General features: G+C 40.3%; 1 protein-coding gene across 3 annotated transcripts in view; it reads left to right on the top strand.

Annotated features, from left to right (window-relative positions):
- The window catches only part of LOC149147459 (transcription factor EMB1444-like), a 64170-nt gene extending 50991 nt beyond the window's left edge, over positions 1–13179 (top strand). For all 3 annotated transcript variants that reach the window (XM_089438105.1, XM_089438104.1, XM_089438103.1), the window contains 3 exons: positions 12099–12239; positions 12340–12465; positions 12665–13179. In XM_089438105.1, the coding sequence (XP_089294231.1) occupies positions 12099–12239; positions 12340–12465; positions 12665–12868 (471 nt within the window). In that variant the 3' untranslated portion in view covers positions 12869–13179. The remainder of the gene's footprint in view (positions 1–12098; positions 12240–12339; positions 12466–12664) is intronic.
- Positions 13180–14185: the final 1006 nt, after the last annotated feature.

Here is a 14185-nt window from a genome sequence, read left to right as displayed (position 1 = left end):
ATTTTTCAGAGATCAGAAGATTCCACAGAAGATTAATCTAGGATGGTCCAATCTGTTCTCAGTACGACAATTTTGTTTATCACTCAGAGCATCATATCATCTTGTATCAACGAAGATGAAAGTTTAGAACAAAACTTCTTGAAGAGAGAGGCAATGTTATGAATATAATTCATATAAAAATAATAAATATAAATATAATAATAATAAATATTAATATAATATTAATAAATAATAATTAATTAACTAATGGTTAGTTAGTTAGTAATGAAGAGGCATGTCTTAGAGACATGACCATTCATGAAAGGGCACATGCTTAGGGTATATAAGCAGGCTCTCATTCTCATTTGTAATCATCTCCTATCTCATATCAATTCTTATACAATATTCAATATACAGTTACATGTCTTCCAATGGACATTTACGTCTTTTTTGAAGTGTTGGACAATTGTCATTGTTTGGATGGCGAGTGGCCTAGTGAAGGCATCTGCAAGTGTGTTGGTATTGATGTCAACAGTCATGCTGGGGAGATGTGTTGGGCAGTTGGCATTACCTAACTGTTGGGAGGAGCAACGCCTAACTGTTGGCAAGAGCATTGCCTAATTGTTGGTAGGAGTGTTGGCATTGATGTCAACCAGACTAGTTTGGATGCTTGTCGCAACATATGTTGGTAGTGATGGCCCAGGAGGAATCTCATGATAGTTGCAAGCTTCATGAAGAAAATCATCATAGTAGCAGGCTTATTGGAGAAGCCATCAAATGATGATTACAGTGATGGACTAGACGGAAGTCCATGGTAGACGTAGGTTTCATGTAGAAGATCACATTGGTGGTTGTGAGTTCAACTGTTCTGAGAGTCAAGGAGCAGACGGGTGGCAGAGAGTTTGGAGCCATCTTAGAGGTAGCAGATGGGCCTACATTGGACCCTCTCCATTGGAAAGTGCTCTGGAAGAGCTTTCCAACGATATGCGGAATTCCAAAAATGGACTCCTGGATCAAAATTTATGACTTGCCGATGATCAGGGACTTGAAGTCCTAAGAGCGCTGGAATATCGGAGGTCCAAGGTATCAAATATCGGTACATCAGCATATCAACACAAACGATCGGAGGGCAACATATCGACGATCACAACATATCGGCACATCGACGATCGGAGGGCATCATATCAGTGCATCGGTGATCGAAGGTCAACGTATTGACGCATCAGGAGATCGGAACCGCGAATATCGGCGTATCGACGCATTGGAATGTCGAAGGTCGGCATATCGGTGATATCAAAATAACGGAGGTGCGATACATTGGAGAAGGCTGTATCGGATGTTGGAGAGTATTGAAATCCCAGAGATTGACAACATCGACATATCAGAACTTTGTCAAGTGAGGACCTTTAAAATGTTTCGATATTGATAAGTGCCGATAAGCTTTTAGAAGCATCGAGGAATGTCAAAAGAAAAATTAACAAAGGATTTTGGTGTAAAACCAAGGTCGTCGGGTCCTCCTCTCTCTCCTCTAGCAGGACACATGGCAGCATGTGATTGGCTCCAATAAGGACACATGGAAGCATGTGATTGGCTGCGATAAGGACACATGGTAGGATCTGATTTGCTTTGATAAGGGACAAGTGGCAGCAGATGTCAACATGTCGTGGTAGTATGACAAGACACGTGGCAGGCATATTCAACCATATTGGGTGGTCTAATGGGCCATAGCCGGGTGACATGTGTCACCTTTAAGGAGTCGCCACATGGCAGTGATGACGTCATATTGAAAGTCGGCTATCGAAGGATTGAAGATGTCGGAACTCTATAACAGATCAAGTGTTGAAAAACTCTGATATAGCAAGCTTCCGATATGGGTTGGCACATGGTCAAAAGAGCTCAACGGACCAAGGGCAGAGAGCTGCTAACAAAGGGAGAAAGACTCCCGTTAGAGTCTGAAGGCTTAGCACCTTAATGCTAAGTGGCAGGTCACAGGCAGCGGTTCTATGATGAGAAGCGCAATAAGGGTTAAGCAGAAGGAGCTTGACAATCAGAGGATTAGGATATCATAACTTTATAACAGATGGTTATTGAAAAGTTCAAATGGAGGGAGCTTCCGATATTGGGTAGGCTCTTGGTCATGTAAATCCATAGAGCCAAGCGCGTAGAGTGTAGCAAAGGAAGATTGGCCCCGGCAGGAACATTGCACTACTGTGAAGTTGCGATGTGGAATTTCTCCGATAGCGCAGTACAAAGAGGTAAAGGCGTATGGGTTGGCAACTGTGAGATTGAATGTAGAGGTAGAGGAGTTGGTCTCAGGAGTAATGGCGATTGTCAGAGATCGCTGGGTCAAGGCAGCAAGGACCACGATCTTCGGGAAGGAGTGTTGGGTCTGCCTTGAGGTCATCTGAGAATTAATTTCTCAGCATGGAGCTCCATGCAGTGAGGAGATGAAGGATTGCAAGGTCGACCACTGCTTCCGCACTGTGACAAGTAATAGACATGCCTGAGTACAGGGGGGAAGCCAGAGGACAGGTAACAGAGTCTACCTTGCACAGAGAGCCTCAGTGACAGGAGAGTTGCACACAGAGAGGACCGTGCCTGGTTGGTGTGTGCAAGTGGACTGAGAATTCATTCTCAATATGGAGAAACTGTCAATTGCCCATTCTCATGGTTAATGTAGTGGTAGAGACCAAGGCAGACACAACAATAGAATGGAAGAGCCATGTCGAGGTACACTCGCGCAGTGTGAATACAGGACAAAATGGCAACATCGATCGGGGGGCAACAGAGGAACAAAACCCAAGAGCTCAGATGAGCAAAGTGGGGGAAAGCAACATAGTTGCAAGTGAGCTAAGTGGAAAAGTTTCGAGTGTGTGCATTGTTGTGTAAGGCTGAGTGAGAGCCAGTTCTGCAGAGTGAGGCCAAGAATGCTTATGCAGAGGTAAGAGACTCCGAGAGCTGCACTGCTATGAGTAAAGGCGGAAATTGCATGTGCGCTACTGTGAGCAAGGCCATAGTTGCCTGTGTTGTGTGAGCAAGGCTGAAGTCGCTTGTGATGTGTAAGAAAGGCCGAAAGTGCCTGTGCCGCTAGAAAGGTTGTAGGTGCCTGTGCAGAGAAAGAAGGCCAGAGTTGTGTGTGTACTGTGGAGAGCAAAGGGTCGAGAGCTAAGTGACTGTTGATGAAGGGCAGAGAACAGAGCTGCGTGGAATGTGATGAGTGATTGCTGTTGAGCAGATTAGTGGGCTGCTCCAGAGTGAGCAGTGTGAGCAGAGAATAAAGTTGTTATCAGGCAGAGTGGTTGCCATATTATAGAGAACATCCTGTTCCTATTTGAGTGTGGGTTGGTGCCTGCATAAAGGAAGTTGGTGCTTCCATCTCTAGTGGGTGCTTGAGAAGGTTTGGGGGTTGGTGACTCCTGCAAGTTGGTGCTAGCAAAATATCCGTGAGATCGGTGCCTCGCATGGTGCTTCTGGTAAGCTGGACAAGTGTCTACAAAAAGAGGGAGTTGGTGCTTCTTGCTAGTCGGTGCTAGGAAACAACCAAAGGGAGTTGGTGCTTTTTGTGAGTGGGTGCTCACAAAACAGATTGACGTAATAGAGTAGGTGCTCTTATTTACATCAATAACAACAACAAGCTTTGGTGGTGTTTTTCGCGTAAGGGTTTCCACGTAAAACCTTGTGTCTCATGTGTATGATACTCATGGTGTGTATGCTTGTATGTTGATTTCATGTTGCTGCCATATTACATATTGCTACTGATTATATGGATGGGTGCCAAGCTTGAATAAGAGTAAATAGGCATAAAAGTTTAAAATTAGCCTTAATACTGATTTACCCCCCTCTCAGTATTTCATTGTTTCCAACATGAAGTATTTTAAAGATTTTTGCTGTGTATACGGCTTTTGGTCGTTACAAAGCCCTTGCAACTCATATAAGGATAGGAGAAGAGGAAGAAGTTATAACCTTTTGGGAAGAAGGGTACTTTTGTTGGATACAACTAAACTTCAAAGGCGTACAATCCAGGACAATGTCAAATTGAGGTTAGTCAGGATGTTACTTTTGATGAGGAGATTGCCTTCAGGAGGTCTAGAGAGTCTCTTATGAAGATTGATAATGAGGAGTAGGAGGCTTTAAAGGATGCGGGTACAAATCCGTCTAGTCTCATTGTTCATCCTTTAGACTATTAGGAGTCAGTTGAGCTAGTAGAGCTAGTGGACTTGCCTAGAGATGGTGCAGTGATCAGGAAGAGGCCATCATGGCTTCGTGACACTTTGCAGGATGCAAAGAGGCATGCAACTCCTTGTGGTACTTTTAGGGAGAGTAGACGACCACAAAGGTTCTTGAGCTATATGGCATTAATGAGACACATCATTGATTTTGAGCCCTCCAGTTATGAGGAGGCAGCAGGCCAATAGGTTTGGATGGATGCCATGATGGAGGAGTATCAATCCATCATGAAGAATGATGTGTGGAGATGGTTCTGAGACCAGAGGGGAAGTCAATAGTGATTTCCAAGTGGATCTATAGGATCAAGCATGCAACAAATGACAACATCGAGAAGTATAAGGCGAGGTTTTGTGGCGAGAGGTTTGTCCTAGAAAGAGGGAGAGGATTATGATGAGACCTTTGCTTTAGTTGCCAGGTACACTTTTATTAGGACTATAGTTTCTATTTCTTCAGTTATGGGTTGGAGTTTACATCAAATGGATGTAAAGACTGCATTGCCCAGTGGTGTGATTGAGGAGGAAGTGTACATAGAGCAACCTCAGACATTTGTGATACATGGGGAGGAGTCCCATGTTTGCAGGTTGAAGAAGGATTTGTACGTACTCAAGCAGACAACCAGGGCATGATATTCCACGATTAATGAATAATTGATGAGTTTGGGCTTTTCACCATGAGTGATGTGATCCTGACCTTTACTTCATGGTTGTTGATGGTGATCCTTTGATCTTGGTGGTGTATGTTGATGATCTATTCCTTACTGGAGCAGAGAGGCTCATTGTTAGGTGCAAGTGGAAGTTGTCTCTGGAGTTTGAGATGAAGGGCCTTGGCTTGATGCATTATTTCTTGGGATTGGAGGTGTGGCAGAGACTCGATGAGATCCTCCTTGGATAGGGGAAGTACATAGTTCAAATCTTGAAGGGATATGGTATGATGGAATGCAAGTCCATAACTACACCTATGGTGACAAATCTGAAGAAGCCAAGTGATTGGACTTCAGGTTTAGATTTGGTGGATGCCATGATGTACAAGCAATTGATTTGATCTTTGATGTACCTAGTGAAGACCAGGTCAAATATTTGCTTTGCAGTGAACACCTTGAGCCAATATATTGTTGAGTCAAGGCATGTACATTGGGTTGCGGTGAAGCATGTTGAGGTACCTATGTGGTACAATTGGATATGGTTTGAGATATGTCTCAGGTGGTGAAGTGAGGTCGCTGGGATATGCTGATTTCGATTGAGCTAGGAGCGCAGTGGGTAGAAAGAGCACCTCAGGTTGCTGCTTCAACTTGGGATCACATATGATAATTTGGTTTAAGCAGGAAGTAGACTTCTGTCGCACTCAATACAACAGAAGCAGAGTATATCACAACTAGTGACATAAGTCAGGAAGCAGTGTGTCTTCCGAAGTTGCTTGTAGGACTATTTGATTAGGTGCTAGAGATGACCTTGATATATTGTGCTAATCAAAGCTATGTCAAGATTTCAGAGTATCCAGTATATCATGACAAGATTAAATATCACTTCATTCAAGACATGGTGCAGAAGGGAGCAATGAAGCTCCAATACATATCCATAGGCGAGTAGATTGTGGACATTCTCACCAAGCTTCTATCTATGGGGGAGTTTATATGCTTTGGAGACAAGCTTGGCGTGATGCAAAATGTACCCCTTGCTGAGAGGGAGTGTTGATGTTTTTGCAGCATCAGTTAGACATTCTCCCATGAGGTCATGTTGATTTGACTAGTGTGGGAATGGTACATTCACCCATGGGGCCATGCTGATTTGGCTACGGGTGAATGGCACAGGGATAGACTTTCTCCCATGGGGTCATGTTCATTTGACTAGGGGAGAGTGGTACATTCACCCGTGGGGTCATGTTGATTTGGCTAGGGTGAATGGCCCACGATGCTCACATTGTGCTCTAGGATGGAGTGATCTATTTTTTATAGAACGTGCTTGAATTGTTTATTGGTTGGGGTTTTTCACCCAATAGAGGGGTAAACAATTCTAGTCTAATGTTGAGTTGCAACTTAGGCTCTATTAGTGAAGGGGGTTCTTTTGATGAAAAGCCACTTTGATGGGTCTTTACTTCACATTAGAGCTTTATATAAATATATAGCATGTGAGAGACAAATCATAAACATAGCAAGCTCATTGAATTTTTTCTAGTGGAGGAGAATTTCAGTTAAAGGAGAAATCTGTTGTCTTGGTTCATTTTCATCACTTCATCATGTGAATCTATTTGACCGAGTTTGACTAGCTTCTTGGAGGCTGCATGTGTGAGACGTTGACCGAGTTTGACTGATGTTTGTGTGAGACATTGACTGATACTTGAGCGAGAGTTGACTGCAGGAAGGATGCACGTGTGAGGGTTTGACCAGTGACAGTTTGACCACAGACTTTTGCCAGGGTCGAGAGTTGACAGCAGGGCCAAAGTTTGACTGCAGGGCAGTTTGACCAGGCTGCTGACCAACATTGACATCTAATTTTTGATTGGTTTGACTGGCAGTTGTTGACCAAGTTTGACTGGTATTTTGACTTATATATTGGCACAGATTTCTAAAGAAATTGCTGATTGACTGAGTTTGACTGCTGGTTGACTGAGTTTACTGCAGGAAGGCCACACGTGCGAGAGTTTGACCAGTCAGTTTGACCACAGACTTTGGCTAGGGTTGAGAGTTCACAGCAGGTTCGAAATTTGACTACAGGGAAATGACCAGGGTGTTGACCAGCATTGACTTCTGATTTTTGATTGGTTTGACCAGCAACTGTTGACCAGGTTTGACTGGCATTTTGACTTATATATTGGCACAGATTTCTAGACAAATTTCTGATTTGTAAACCTTGTTGAAAAGGCAATTTCTCCTCAAGAAAAGATTGTTGGGTTTTCTCCCAAGATTGGATTTCCCAGGTGAAATTTTGTCTATTGTTGAGATTTTCTGAGTATAATTATTCAATGATAGCAGTGGCATAAGAAATACTGTTTGAAAATAATTAGGAAGTAATTATCAGGCAGAAAATTGTATTCTACTGTACTTGCTATGAAATTTCAACATTTTTGAGAGGGGGAGGGGGGTTGTTTTCCCTGCTGCATCTGCTACTGTATTTTTGTCCCTTACATCTTCAGCATGCTCCACCTGCCCTCCAATTCAGGCCAGATTTGGGGTTGTTAGGACTGGAGCTTCCTAACGGCAATGCCAACGATGTACTGACACAAGGACAGGTTGCTAATTTCTTTTCCACTAATGGGACTTTCTTGTCCTTAATGCTAGGGAGAGCTTTTGCCTCGGCTTCCACCTCAGCTCCAGTTTCTTCTGCCCCCAGTGGGGATATCTGGATGGCATTGCAGGTCACTCCTTAGGTGCTCATCAGTCTTGGTCATTGCCATTATTGGCCGTGAGTATGATAGTGGCTGACACTTGTTTTACCTACAGTGTATTCCCCTACTACTTTCAGATTGTATTTATTGCCTGCTCTCTATGATAACTAAGGTTTTAACTTTTTCTTCTTGTTCTTCTAGCTCTTTTTTTTTGAATAGTTTTAATTTAATTTTCCCTTTGTACTCTTGGTGGAAGACTTTTGTTCTCCCCCCCATTGCTGAATTTGGTTGTAATATGTTCTTCCAAATCCCATTGATCTATTTTGGTCATCAATGGGTATTAATATAATTCCATTTCATTATTTTTTCTTAGTGTCTATTTTGCATTTGTTCGTTGTTCTCTGAATTTTGCTAGAACCAGTTTTGGTGCATAACAATTGTCATTTATGAAGTGAATTTCATAAGTTGCAGTTGATGGCCTCCTTACTCTCTGGCTTTTTTTATTTTTATTTTTTTATTAAAGGAAGGGTAGCTCCACCATCAGCCACAATAAGTCAAATTTGTATACTATGGCCTCTCCATCCGCAACATGCCTAGGGTGGATCGTTCAACTGATTGAGCTAACTCTCAGGGCTCTCTTCTTGTTTCTTTTACAAATGATTTCCTGCTGATATAACCTCTAATAAGCATGAACTTAGTGATCAGATCAGGAGTTAAATTTAATCTGGTCAAGAATATCTTGCATTACATGGTTGTGGTTTGCACTTAAGATTGAAGCAAACAAAGTTCGTTTTTCAGGTTAAATACTCTAGAAGACTTGGAATATAAAGATCTCCATTGAGATACAAGAATATATATTAGAATGTATGAAATAAGATGATGATACAAATGAGAGTGAGGGGCTTGCTTATATACTAGGCAGTGCCTCTTCATGGAAGGTCATGTCCCATTTAGACATGCCTCTTTAGTACTAATTACTATTTAGTATTTACCAATCATTATTACAATTATCCTCATTATTTATATTTATATGATTATATACATTTTATGCGTAACATTGCCTTCCTCAAAAATGCTTTGTCCTCAAAGCTTGTTGATGCAAAAGGATTGATCTCTTTTTCGGTTTCAAATGTTTTCTCTTCTCGGCACTGTCATCTTCATTGATACAAGTTGATATGATCTTTTAAGTGATAAACAAAACTGTCGCACTGAGAAGGGTGACCATCCTAGATTAATCTTCTGTGGAATATTCTGATCACTGGAATTCTGTAACAAATTGTCATCATAGGACTGGATTGAGGTTACATCAATATTCTTTGGAACATCAGTTTGTTGTTTCTGTTCTAAATGGTCTCGATACGTGGCTTGGTTGAGTTGTCTACGCTCATGATTTGAATGTCGATAGGGATAGTTGTCTACAAAAATATCCCTTTGTCAGCAAAAGAGAATCTCAGAGGTTCCCTCCAGCTTCCTGAAACCCAAAAAGGTTTGGGATCCTTCAGCAGCTATAGCTACTATTTCGGTTTCCTAACATGAAGGGTATCAATTTACTTGGCTTTGTTATGGCCTTTCAATTTTTCAAGGGGGTTCTCACTGTACACCATCTTTGCCCATTTCCGAAGCTGGCTTCTTTCCCTTTTGCTTGTCAAACCTCAATACCACGAGGGGGTGCTGCACATGTGGTCCATCTCTATTGCCACTTTATAGGGACTTCACTGTCCTCATATGTGACCTCGGTGTCACAGGAAGGAGCTTTAGGACGCCTCAATTAGAGTCCACTTTGATGACCCCTCTCTTCCTTGCTTTTCGGCATTCTCTTTGCACAGCAGGAGGTTCCTGGTGAAATATTCCTTACAAGCTTAGTTAATATTCTCAATTACCACTCCACCTCTCTTCGCAGGCTGCTTCCTGTCTCCCCATTGCTCTTCTTTCACAGGCATGCATTTGCCATCTCTCTTATGTCATTGCACTGGCAGTAGTGAGGTGCATCTGCAGCTCAGGTAGATGTGTCACGTCTCTAATGTTTGCAATCTAAATTGACACAAAAGTGAAGTGCATAAAAATGAAAAAATAGGCAAAATAATAAAAAACTAAAAGGATACTCTCAGTGCATTTACATCTCGGGTAGATTGGTCACGTCTGTAATGTTAATAAACTATATTGAAAAAAAAAGTCCGTAAAAATGAAAAATTTAAAACTAGCCAACCATAATAATAAAAATAAAAAACTCTAAAAAGGGATTTTTTTTTGTTGAAAAGAGACCATAATAACTATAAAAAACTTTAATAAAATAAACCAGCATAGATCAATTTTAACCCAGGTCTTTTAAACACCAAGAGAATTAAGTCTCTATTTCTTTTGGTCCTTTGGGTGCCTATTATATCTGGCATTAACATGGATCTATGCTGGTTAAACCTACCCAATACCAAAGTCCAAAACTAGACTGTAGTGGCTCCAACTACGGCCAAATTGACACTGCTTGGAATCACTATCTTCCTCCGTCGTATGAGCCATATAATCTTCTGAATTCCTTTTGTTAGTGAGTAGAGGCCTTGCAGTATATCATCCTTGGTAGTGCTGTTGGTAGTTGTAACCCCCATCAGCTAGTTGATTTGGCTTGCCACTTGTCTTCCTCACTACACATTCTTAGGAGCTTTAAGTGGGAGTGAAAGCATTAATGATTTTCATTAATATGGTATTTCCAGCTTGTAAGAATTAAAATGTATTGCATTGCTTACATTTGTGATTGATGCCGTTCATTCAGATTTCATGTCTTTCTAGCTTTTGGCTTTTGGGTATCGATTAGAGAGTTTGTCAACCTGAAGTTGAGATCAATTGGTCCTGGTCGAAAGTGTTCTCCAATTGTTTAAGCCTATTTGTCAGTCCAACATAAGCTGTATTTCACATTTTTTAGACTTAGTATGTGCAGAGATCATCCAATGTTAGTCATGGATCTAACAACGCTGTATCATAGATATGATCCCTGCCCTGAGTTTCCTATGTCTGTCATTTATAAGATAGAACACCCTGTTTTCGTCAGCTGATGCCTAAATGAATGCATTACAGATGTGGCACTGTTGAGTTGGATGCCATTTATTTAGCAAGACTAAGAGGTATATGATCCTGATATGCTCGGCCAGTCAGATGTTGAAATCTGACTGTTGTGGATTCTCCTTGCTGTTGTTGATAATCATGTCTTCTTTCCCTCTCTCATGAAGGCTACTGGATTCTTCAATATCAGAGTGTTGTAGGAAATTTGGTCTTGAATCATTGAGTGTCAAATAACACTATTTTAGAGCACGTATTAGGTGATATCTTATTATCTACGAAGTGCATATCTTGATGTGGTTGCAGATCCAGCCCATACAAAATAGTTTTTTCAGTTTACACTCTATGGGTGATTGCTGGAACCTATGATGCTGAGTACCATCTATTGTCGATTTCTATCAACACTAGCTTTTAGCTTACACTTTAGCAGGACCTTATGTACCACATTTTTTGTTTGTATATTCTTAGACTTAATGTTTAGACATGATTCTGTACGCTGCTCTCTGTTGCTACTTTGACCATAGACTTTGGTACTTTTGTATAATACATTTTTGTTATCGTATATCCTTTCTTGCTTTGGTATGTACTTTCCAACCAAATACAGAAGCCTCGATATTTCAACAGTCTCTTGGGTACTTCCAAAGTTTTATTTTCAGGCTTAGCCAAAAGTTTATTACGACTCAACCACATGTAGTTCCTGCTCTGCTACGAAAGAATACAGACTCAGTATTGTACATAGGCTTGGATTCATAGAAAACAAGTAGCTTTCTCTAAGCTTAAGCTCATTCAATTGTGAACAAAGATACTATTATCAATCAAACTTCTTGATGCTCTTCGCCAGAACAAAGATGGTACACTATGCTCGGAATTAAAATTTGATGCCTTTAAATTTCTAACAACACATGCAAGATGTGTGTAACACTTGTCGTAAAAGGCTAGACTTGAAGCCTATATGAACCATCAAAAAACTGTCTCTAAAATCTCTTCATGCAAATGTTGCTAGAGGATAAGATGATTTAATGGAAATTGTCTCTAGATTCTCAGTATATAGTAGAGTGTCTACATCTGGTGCCCTGAATGGTAACAAAATGTTATCATAGAGGGCTTAAACTATGCTGATAATTGGTCAGAGTTTCCGGGATTATTCTATCTTGGCCACCAGAGCACAGTACTGCCTTTTTGCACTCCATGTCTGTAGTCTTTTTTCGTTTCTCCCTTGGACCGTTTACTTATCTATTTATCTGTTTCTTTAGACCACAGACTACTAAGATAGAACTTGTCCTTCAGGCCACATGTTTGGTGTGAACTTGTTGCTTGAAATATTAGATTTTGTTTCACATTAGCATGCCCTTATATTGCCACCGTTGATAGTAGAACATAGATGTGTGTGGATTTACTTTTACAGGAGTCTATACATTTGCCTATTTCATCTCTTTTGAGAACTTTGCTCAAGGAAACTCCGAAGATTCTAGATTTCTCAGGATAACAAGCCTAATTTTTGTTACTTTTGGAAAATTATTTAGGTGCTTGATAAGGAAGGTGGTATGCTTGCAACAAATAGCGTGGAAGAGGGTGCTACCTGGGCATTTGAACTGGGTGGTTCGACAGTACCGTGTCCTCTTATTGTGGAGAATTTGAATCAGCCCCATCAGATGCTTGTAGAGGTTACTCAAATATTACAGACTAGGATGTTATTTTGTCTTATTGAGTCATTGACACATCGTTTATTGTTAAAAACTTAAATTTATGTCCAATAAAATGCAGATGTTGTGTGAAGAACGGGGGCTATTTCTTGAAATAGCTGACATCATCCGAGGCTTGGGGCTCACAATCTTAAAGGGTATTATGGAGGTTCGTAATGACAAGATCTGGGCACACTTTATTGTGGAGGTAAGTTTTGTTGTGGAGTGCTTGATTTACTGGATTTACTAGTTTTGAGTATTCAGCAGCAGCCATTTTGGCTTGCAGAAAAGGGTGAACATGATAAGAAAAGTTGTGTCAAATTTTTAAATTGATGCTATCGATATGTTTAGGTTCAATTCCCTTTGTATTTTTTCTGCTTATGCTGTCCATTTTCTGATGAATGCAGGCAAGCAGGGATGTACACAGGGTTGATATTTTATGGTCACTTATGCAGTTGTTACAACCAAACACTAAGAGTACTACAAATACAATTAATCAGTCTTTCTTAGTCAGGACTCAGGGCATAGACAATGTTTCTCAGACATATGATGCATTCCAGCTATCCCCAATGTCTACTTTATTGACAAATGGTGCTGTGAGCGGGTCTTAAAATCTTTGCCTGCCATGACTGGCATCAATGCATTATTACTGACTCTATAGTGTAATGTAAGTAATATATGTTGTTAAAAGCTGCTATACCCTGCATTATAGCAGATAACCTTCAGTGCAGAAAATGATTTATTCTTCTTACAAATGGGAAGAGTAAGGAATGGAGCTAACTTTAATGATTGATCTGTCACTCTTCTGACTGCAACTTGTTTAAAAACCTTAGACTTTGACATGCGTTCTCTGGCAGGGATTATTTCAAATGTTTGGTGTGGTTAGATATTGTTTTGAATTATTTTCCAAGTTGGTCCGGTAGGAGTGGAGCTACTTTTGATGATTGATCTGTCACTTTTCTGACCACAGGTTGTTTAACAACCTTAGCCTTTGACATGCTTTCTCTGGCAGGGATTATTTAGAATGTTTGGTGTGATTACATGTTGTTTTGAGTTATTTTCTAACTTGCGCAGGTTGTAAAATGAATTGCATATTTGAGATTTTTCTGTCCTTTAACTTTGAAGCGATTTCTAGGAATTCCATTTTGTATGATTGTCATCGGAATACCTTTATACTCGTGGTTACTGCTAAATGGCCATTTCAGTTTGTGGTTATCATGCATAGTTTGGAACAGAAAAAAAAAATGATGAAGTCTGTTGCATAAAGAATGCGAAATGCTACCTTTTATGTTACCAAGGAATGAAGTAGCAAGATTTTGGGCATTGTAGAATTATATTGCCTTGAACAAAACCAGCATGCTTTTTTGGTGCACATTAATTCTGAAATGATACAGATGCAGCTTTAGGCTGACAATGTTCTCAGCAGAAAACGAAGTCTTAATACTGACAGATCTTTTTATCCTATATAATGTTAAGATATGGTTTCTTGGAGTATACCTGATTTTAAGGTTGTAAAATGAGGTATATCCAAAGAAACTTTCTAGGCTTTTATGATGAATAAATATGTTGATGGATTTCTCCTGTCACTAATTCCCTTGTTCTCTCTTTCTTTTTGCCTCGGGACTTTAGGAGTTTCTTTCTGCAAGGAGGATTCTTTTTCCGTTCAACTACTTGTGAAAATATATGTATTCTTTTATGATAGCCTCTATTGTTTTGGCTTATTTGTTTCTGAGGAGTTGCTTTATTTGCATGTATTGCCAAGGTTGATCTTCTCTCTCTCTCTTTCTGTTGTTCTATGTTAAGTGGTGAAACTGACCATATTAATTTAGATGGGTATCACTGGCTGTCACAGAATTTTGAAAATCACAAAATTCTGTAATGTCCATTTTCAAAACAACATTTCCAGTAGACAAACTGTTATCAAGACT

The sequence above is a fragment of the Pinus tabuliformis genome, chromosome 9 (assembly GCF_031772625.1).
Source record: "Pinus tabuliformis cultivar Carrire ecotype Pingquan chromosome 9, CPIR1, whole genome shotgun sequence".
In the NCBI taxonomy this organism is placed as follows: domain Eukaryota; kingdom Viridiplantae; phylum Streptophyta; class Pinopsida; order Pinales; family Pinaceae; genus Pinus; species Pinus tabuliformis.
The sequence above is the reverse complement of the archived record's forward strand: the minus strand, read 5'-3'. Positions and strand labels throughout refer to the sequence as shown.